Source organism: Nilaparvata lugens, chromosome 1 (assembly GCF_014356525.2).
Source record: "Nilaparvata lugens isolate BPH chromosome 1, ASM1435652v1, whole genome shotgun sequence".
NCBI lineage: Eukaryota > Metazoa > Arthropoda > Insecta > Hemiptera > Delphacidae > Nilaparvata > Nilaparvata lugens.
Window position 1 is genome coordinate 40118900 of NC_052504.1, and position 9156 is coordinate 40128055.

The 9156-nt window shown below is 32.9% G+C and overlaps 1 protein-coding gene across 3 annotated transcripts; it reads left to right on the forward strand.

Annotated features, from left to right (window-relative positions):
* Window positions 1–544: 544 nt before the first annotated feature.
* Window positions 545–9156, forward strand: LOC111055505. Of its 3 annotated transcripts, none has more exons than XM_039433749.1 (4): window positions 545–1056; window positions 3616–3710; window positions 5379–5485; window positions 8566–9156. In XM_039433749.1, the coding sequence occupies exons 2-4, from the start codon at window positions 3617–3619 to the stop codon at window positions 8677–8679; spliced, it is 315 nt and encodes a 104-aa protein (XP_039289683.1). In that variant the 5' UTR covers window positions 545–1056; window position 3616; the 3' UTR covers window positions 8680–9156. The 3 variants fall into 3 exon arrangements, with proteins under 3 accessions (XP_039289683.1, XP_039289689.1, XP_039289698.1); XM_039433755.1 differs by lacking the exon at window positions 545–1056 and adding an exon at window positions 1105–1338; XM_039433764.1 differs by lacking the exon at window positions 545–1056 and adding an exon at window positions 1380–1512.

Below are 9156 nucleotides of genomic sequence, written 5' to 3' on the forward strand. Positions count from 1 at the left end.
CAAACACATGAGACAAGGGCACAGCAATCTCGTCTGCAACAAACCTCATCATACCAACTGTGACTCCATATATGTCAGGGCTAGGAGAGTTTTTGAAGCTGTTTATAACACGAACAACATCTGAGGGCCTAATTTTCTTCCACCTTTCGAGTTGTGGATTGTTGCTGCTGCAGAAAGATCTCCTTGTCACAGGGAAGGCGGCTCTCTGCGACCCCATGCTTTTTACATGGCGAAATGCTAGACACCTCACGTGACCTTAGGAAGTTCCAATCCTGGTCTCCTGATTGGCTCGTAGCAGTGAACGAGATCAATTGATCCGGATCATTAAAGTGATCCGAAACTCCCATCAATACTATAGAATACTATTATCACAGAATACAATTGTATTCTGTGGTTGGACCTACTATTATACTGGTATGAATAATTTTGGAAGGTTATTTTAGAATTATTTCCATTGGAATCACTTATTTTAAAAAGGATTTCTATTATTTTTCAAAGAAATTGGAATAGAATAACAACCAAATAACTTGAGCGCGCCTAATTGTAGCGGGATTCGAAGGTGAACTTTGGTGTCACATTGTAAAAATTTCATATCAAAATCCTTAGCATAATCAATCATTCAACTTCAATTTATTTTGTCCATTCAAATAAATTTATTCAACCGTCAAAATATTTACAATTATATTTTTATATGATTTTGTCATTGCCATCTCGATCATACTGTTAACTGTTCCAAGGAGGATAATAAACTGTTCTAATACTCTGTTACAGAATGTAGTATCTGTTCCATTTTTAAATTATTACTATAGAAGTACTGTTTTGATTTGAATAAATTATTATTATACAAGCTTTACTAACTGATCTTCACCTTCCAGTCTTATGTTTTGTTAAGACTTTATTATGAGTTCAAAATGTAATTATATTTAGTATACTGTTGAGTGTTTTTTGAATGTGATAATTGAGTTTCTTATCTAAAATATTTAAAAGTGAATCTCAATATAGAACTATCTTTTTGCAAATATTTCTGTAATAGCCGGTCTTGAGCTGTTCTTGAAGGTAAAACTAGTTTGTTTTTTTAATTTTCTATAATAGAATGTTTATAGTTTATGTAGTCTGTTGAGATTTGATGTATTTATTTTTACACTTATTCTTTCTTAAATGTATTTTTTAAAGGTAGGCTAGTGTATAATACAAATACAGTAAAGCTAAAGTTTATCTAATAAGCTCAATTTTTTATGTTGCATGATTCAATTAAGCCTATTTAAATTGTGCGAGCAATTAAATTTTGTAGAAATTGGGCAGCAAGGATTATAATTTACAACTGAAGCTTTCAGTTAGGTAACTATTGAAATCACGTAACCTATAGAGATTTGGTGAAAGACTCCAATGTTGGCCATAAAATGTATCATTTATTCAGAAGACAAAATATTTCAATAGAGTAGTAAAAGTAAAGAATAGAAATAATGTGATTTTTTATAATAATATACAAAAACCATTTAAAGTAAATGAAAGGTTAGTCAAATTTGTAGGTTAGGATTGGAGTGCAAGGATGCTAATCTATTTAAAACTTTTATTCATTTATTGGATAGAGCAAACAATACAATAGTTGGTGGAGAAAAAACAGGCTATTGCCTAAAACTTCTTCAATTTCCTAATTCTCTCTTGAATTGTCCAAATATTATGTTGGTTAGGTATGTCCATTTTAATTTATACACTAAATCATTAATCTGAATATACAAATCAGAATAAAACAAACAATTGATATGATATTCAAGTCAAGTCAACTCCATACAACAAATATTTTTACACGAGTAGGTAACTTGAGCATAAAGAGTAACATAAACTAAATTCTACTTAGAACTGTGCTTTAGTAAACTAGGCCTATATCCTGCTCAATTATAAACTTCCTATTGCTTGAAATTTCTAAAAAAAGTGCCCTATATGGGTGTCTGTCAATAAATCTTCATGATTTAAATAGGTAGTTCTTTTTCAGATGAATATCTTTTCAAATGGCAATAAAATACGGTACACCTTTTTCCAAATGTATGAATCTACAGTAATCAATTGATCGCTTGGAAAGATCATTAAAATATCATCTGGTTTGTTCATACTAATTTAAAATTCACGTCACTTCTAGAAAAGCTCATACACTGCAACCTGTGGGAGTAAAATAATAATATAGGCTACATCGACTTTTGTGATAAACATTGATCAGTACGGTACTGTATGGATTTAAAACCTACACAACCCATACCAAACCTAACTAACTTAATTGTCAGAAGCCCATAAATATAGTGCACTACACCAAAATTGTTGTTTATTATATTACTCATACTATATTATGTCATAAACTATCTTATTACGGGTTGAATCAATTGGCTGTTGACCCTATTTATTCCTATCTCACAAATAGAGTACCATACAGTATGTTTTAAAAAAATGGCGAGTATTATAGAGGTGGAATAGTCAAATACGGTGTGCCACAAGGTTTCATTCTTGGTCCACTGTTATTCATTGTTTATATTAATGATTTGCCTAATATTATTGATTCTTGTAATGACGATAGTGCTTCGTATTTGTTTGCAGATGACTTAGGTTTGAAAGTGGCTAATAAGAATAAGGATCATTTGTATTCTAACACATTGAATAATACCTCTAAAATTGAAGATTGGTGTGCAGCAAACAATCTGAGCATTAATTCCACAAAAACAGAGGATATAACTTTGAGCTTTGACAGAAAAATTAATGACATAAACTCAATTAAGCCTAAGTTTCTTGGCGTGAGAATTGATACTAACCTGACTTGGAAATGTCATATAGGCTAACTAATTTATAAAAAAATCAACAAGGGCATCTTCCTTTTACGTAGATTATGTAATATTGTAGATATGTCTGTTTTAATGAGTGTTTAGTTTGCCCTTATTCATAGCCTTTTGCTATATGGAATCCAGCTGTGGGGAAATGGCTCAACTACAGACATCTTGTTTAAATGTCAAAAGAAAGCAGTGAGAATAAATTGCCACAAGGCTCCTCGTAGTCCATGCAAATCATTATTTATTGAACTCGGACTATTAACTCTGCCATCTTTGTATGTATTGTCATGCTTGATTTCAGTGAAGAAAACTGAAAATCAATATGATGTTAACTCTAGTATACACCAACATAACACTAGAAATAGGAATAATATAAGAGTCGAGTATTGCCAGTTTACAAGTTCCCAAAAAAACTGGCAATACATGTCAATAAAACTTTATAACTCTTTGCCTGAAAATATCAAAAGAATGAGCTTTAATAGTTACTGTAAATATTTAAAAAAGTATTGGTCAATGAAAGTTGAATATTTCTTTGTAATAGATTTTTAAACTGATGTTTCTGTGTTATTAATGACGTTGTTGTAACATTTTAATGTTGTGTGACAATAAATGATTTGATTTTGATATTATTTAACGCATAGCCTAAGTTAAATTGTGTACGGTATATAAAATCATTTTATTTCAATTTACTTCCCAAAGTGCTATTCCCAACAACTCATCGCTAAGGGATTACGCCTTTAGTGAACAATTGTAGAAACCAACTGATTAACAACTTCTAAACTTGAATTATTCTTCTTTATAGAATGAAGTGCAAGAATATTCCGGCTGAGTTCCATCGTGAAAGAGTTGGCGTTGCATCTAGTGCAGATGCTCGATTCACCCATAACAAGATCGAAGGTAAAGGTCTAATTTATTTTTCATTTAAAATTACCATATAACGCAAGCGGCAAATGTCACGTTGAATATTATAAGATACAGTGTAGGCTATAACAAGGTCCTTAAACAATAAGGATCCGACTCGAACAATTTCGATCAACTGCAATTTATGATGGCGGCTAGAATGGTGAAAATGTTGTCAAAAACAGGGTTTTTCACAATCAAATTTATACCTAAAATAGTCATCGATAAGCTCTATCAACTGCCACAAGTCCCACATCTGTAGAAATTTCAAGAGCTCCGCCCCATCTATGCAAAGTTTGATTTTAGATTCCCAATAATCAGGCTTCAGATACAATTTAAACACAAAATAAGTGGGAAAGATTGAGAATGAAAATCTCTACAATTAATGTTCAGTAAAATGTTCACCTAAAATTGAAAATAAGCTTGAAATTCAAGAAAATGTTATTATTCAATTGCAAACTGTTGGCCACTGTTGATTCTATTAAATCATTCACTATGAAGAGATAGCAGACCTCGTGTGTCTCCAGCGTTATTGTCCTGTCACCAGCTGGCTCAGATCTTTGGATAATAGACTTGAGATGCGCGTGAACACTAGCGTCAGGTGATCAATAATTTTCATAATAGCAAAGAAAAGTTGTGTGAGTGCGCCACACCAGATTTTTACATCAATTTTCACTGGATCCAAACTGCTCTCGTAGATATGAACCACTAGAAGTAAGGAAAAAGTTGAATTTTCTTGGTATTCACATTGTTGAAAAACTGACCCGGGAAGATCATATCAATTACATCACAAATAAAATAAATAGAAATTCCTACATTCTCAAAAGGCTTTCCAAATATTTAACTGAAGATCGGCTTCTTCTGATTTATTATGGAATCATGTACTCTCATCTAGCCTATGGTATAATATGGGGAGGAGCTGCCAATAAATACATGAATAGACCTTTTCCCGTTCAAAAAAGAATATTGAGATATATTTTTAGACTAGGATATAGAGACTCTTGTAGAACTACATTTCAAAACTATAAAATATTGACAGTTTATGCTCTCTACATATATAAAACCATAATCTTCATCCACAAAAATTTACATAAATTGACTGCTTCAAGTGACATACATAGCAAGAACAGTAGAAACTCTAAATTTTATCACAGTATAAGGGTAAATAAGAAACTAACAGAGAATGATTAATTTATTAAAGGTGTCATATTTTTCAATAAATTGCCAGAGCACATCAAATCCCTGAAAGGCAACCAATCAAAATCTCAATTAAGAAAGATCTTGGGAGACAGGCCGATATATAGTAGGCCTATTAGTGACTACTAATATCGATCATATTACTATATGATATTGTATATTATATAATATTACCATATTAATAATATATTCTTTATATTTATTTAATTTATAGATTCATTTGCATCTGTACGTTTTCATTAAAATGCTCTACGTTTACAAATAAGCCATTGACAGATTTCCAAACTGTTTCCTGAAATTGGAGTTCGTTGCTCATCATGACAATTTCCTCACTTTTGACAGTTCATACACTTTTATAATTTATTAATTAAGGAGCGCACTGAATAGATGGATCTACAAGAATAATAATTAGATTAAATTTCTTTAACAAAACACAATTTAACCCATGCTGTATAACTCTTTTTTCAGAATGGATTGATAATCTTGATATTCATGCTTATGGCAGGCTCTCTCTTGAAATAGTAGATGCTCCTCCAGTGCTCTATTTGGATTTTCTATCAATACTAAGCTTGAAGGTGAGCGTTGGACTGAATACATATTTTTGCCCATCAAATTTATAAATTAGTTCAATCATCAAATTTATAGACTGTTCAATCATCAAATTTATAGATTGTTCAATCATCAATTATTGGTCAATCTAAATTAGAGCACAGATGATGCTCACATGAGCTTGTCACACATGTTCCATCAAAACTCCAACAGTGTCGGTTTGTTGGGGTTTTAGACATAGTCTGTTTAAAAAACTATTTTAAAACATTTTAGTCTGTTGCTGACATATTATCTCAAGCTTATTCAAATGAGAATTTACAAATTTACTCATATGTTTTTAGAGATGTCTGCCGAATTTATGTTTGAGGTCCGCTTCCTTAGCGTAATATTCCAATATATCCATACGATCCAAGGGCCAAGCCACATGAGGCGTTTTTCAGACGAGTCGGCAGGGCAGGAAGCTCACCGATTGGCTAATTATCAGCTGATTCCGGAACGCCTACCCAATCAGTCAATCTGAGAGCTTCCTGCCCTGTCGACTCGTCTGAAAAACGCCTCATATGGCTTGGCTCCAAATCTTACGAACGGCACGTTAATCCTCGGTTTCTTTCTCTCTTCAGTGATATTGTTATGTTGGTATTAAGCATCTACTTGATGCAGTCATTATCCCTCACTACTTAACGTATTCAATAGAAACGATACTTTGATTACTCACGTTACTTCATTTAGTACTTGGTACTCAAATGCATCTGATTTCCGGTAACCACACATTATTAAAATAATTTTCAGATTTATGCTGAACTTTTGCATTTTGCTTGCAAAAACTAATAACGCTACGTAACTAGCACTTGGCAGCAGACTCAAGTTAGGCGGCCATGTTTGTGTTTGTGGTTCTATAACTTGACAAAAATTCACGTTCTGGCCGCATGGATCACAGGGCGTTTGGTGGGAATGATATTTAACTGTTGAGCTCTGTGAAAGTTGCCCCCCTATCGCTTGTCTGTGTCTTATGATATGAGATCGGAGGTTGAAAAAGATGACCCTGGTATAATCCTGCTTACAAACAATAATAATTCATTCTCTTCAGCGACCATACAACTTCCTATAGTGAGGTCCACGTTATAATGGCAGTGTTTGATTAGCAATCGTATTACTATCCTTGTCGATCATTCAATAAAGCAAATAGCGCTATCTCTTTCTCGCTTTACTCTGTTGCCAAATCGTCTTTTAACAATGTAGAATTAATAATAAATTAACAAAATATTTCATCTTCATCATTAAAATTCAGTATGAAATTATTGGAAAATATAATTTCGTGCTTAATAAAATAAAATTGATTATTTCAAACAAGAAATAAGTTAAATATTATATCAATAAACCTGTATTAGCTACCGTCTATAGAAGGCATTGACAATACAGAGGATCGGCAACGTTGTTTTGCTATCTTTCTCCACTGCCATTATAACGTGGACCTCACTATAGAATGGTTGTGAATATCATAGAAAATATATGAGCAGTGATGAACGAGAGATGATGGGTGAGCTCATTTAGCTTACTACATCCTAACAAGAATTATTTCTTTCCTACTGTAATCACAACTCACAAAATTTCATTCAGTTGGCAGTGTCAAAAGTGAAATCTTTTTACAGTTTTTGGATATCTCATATTGTAGTTTGGAATGTAGTTTTGTAAGTTTTAATTGTCTGTATTGTGAATATTTCATACTCATATTGTTTGAAATGTAATAGTGTGATATTGAGTGGATATAATTGTAGTTATTTTTTTCTGTGTATCTTATATTCTTTTGCAGGTTATTGAACTGAAAGAACTTTGATTTTTACCTTATGTTGAACCTTGAGTTTTTAGTATGAGAATTGACCATGTTTTTATTGAATTTGCTAACTTGTTGCTTAGTTGTCGAAATTAAAGCAATTTTCGTGCATTTTTAAATACAATTTCAATTTCATGTCGAAAAAGCTTCTTTATTTGGGAATTTTACGAACGTTGACCTTTTTGCAGCTTTGGCTTTTCCACTGAAAGTTATGCTCAACGCTAGTGGAAGGGGAATAATTTTCAGTGAAAAGGCCACAGTCCTAATTGAGACGTTACCGGAAAACATCGTGTAACGGTGTGCGAGCCTCGGTCCTCTGAATGGGTCAATTCCCATCCAGAGGGACTAATTGACAAATTTCAGTTATCAGTAATTTTTATCTATATAAATAGGAAATCAAATTTTATAGAGTTAGTAAGAGAAGAATCAGGAAATAATTTGTGCGTGTGAGCTCAAGTATAGTGAGTTTTCTTAAATCGTATGTGAGTGTCTCTGAAGAGTCCAAGTTTAAATTGTTAAAATGGTGAGTGGCAAACTCTTGTTGTTTTCTTATAAGCTTATAGCTCAAAATTCAGTTTCATAGAATGACCGAGGCCCAAACCTACAATAGTTGCAGCAAGTTAGCAAGTTCCCAAGTATTGAAATTAAAAATTGAATATGCCTTCTTGACCTGAATTGATTGCTGAATAACTTTGTTTTGTTTGAAAATTTCAAATGTGACATGATTCTATTTATTAGTTTTGATTAGTTTAATAAGCCTGAAGTCGAATTTTATGAATATTTTTCATTAAAGTTCCTGGCTCGTAGTTGCTAGTTTCTTAACTAGGTGACAATTGAATAATGATAATAATCTGTGCATTTGTCACTATAAGCTCCTAAACCAATCAAAAGAGATTTCATAGCAGTTATTTTAGAAAATATTATTGAAGAGAAGAAACACCCCCTCGATATACGTCGCAGTGTAGGCCTAGAATCTAATACATGATTGGTAAAAAGATTTTTTAAAATACCAGCTGATCTTTTTCACCAATCATGTATTAGATTCTAGGCCTACGCTGCGACGTTGCAAGGCCGGGGCCTTGTATTAGAGGTGGCTATGATAAAACCCTCCACCGGTTACAAGAAATATTCATATATTGAATATTTTTCATATTCAATATTCAATAATTTCAGCACTTATATGCCTTGTAATGAAGTAATAACAAATTTCATTAAAAGCTTATTATTCCTTGGTATTTTGCTGTTGTTTCTGATCGCTTTTCTCTCCTGTTTCAGTTGAACTGGTTTGTCGCCGCTTCAACGGAACTTGCTATTATACCACACAACCAAGAATATCACCATCTATTTCACTTGACTATTTCGTATGGATTGGTGATTTATACACTTTGACTGTTCTGTACTGTATGGAATTTGAGTATTCATAAGAATGACTTGTCTTATACTCCCTCCTGAAGTCTCCAAGACGAAATCTTAAAAAAAATCTAGTCTATACACCAGGCTGCATCATAGATTACTTCTGCTCAGACTTGGATCACCATGCTATAATAAGTCAATTGATAACATCTCCGATATGTCAATAATCCTCATTTTATAGTAAACCCTTGAGATTGAAGTGCTAGATGAATTACTTGAAAAGGTGACGGTCAACCCGAATTTATGTTTCTTGAATTATCTTTGTTCGGTTGTGAATCACCCAGAATTGTGCATGGGTTTTTGCCAGATCAATGCGAATGAAGTTTACCATAAAAATATTTTAAGGGACGGTTTCCGAGCTCGGGATTTAGCTAAGTTCTAGACTTTAAACAGCTGGAGTCAGAAAACTGGCTTTCCGAAACGGGGCCTCGTCGTAGTCCACGTTTAAATTAA

What these genes read in the sequence shown, in the direction of transcription:
- LOC111055505 (XM_039433749.1), top strand. Translation starts at nt 3,617, where the DNA reads ATGAAGTGCAAGAATATTCCGGCTGAGTTCCATCGTGAAAGAGTTGGC. An exon ending in CACCCATAACAAGATCGAAG is followed by an intron (nt 3,711 to 5,378) that starts GTAAAGGTCTAA and finishes CTCTTTTTTCAG; the next exon opens with AATGGATTGATAATCTTGAT. An exon ending in TATCAATACTAAGCTTGAAG is followed by an intron (nt 5,486 to 8,565) that starts GTGAGCGTTGGA and finishes CTCCTGTTTCAG; the next exon opens with TTGAACTGGTTTGTCGCCGC.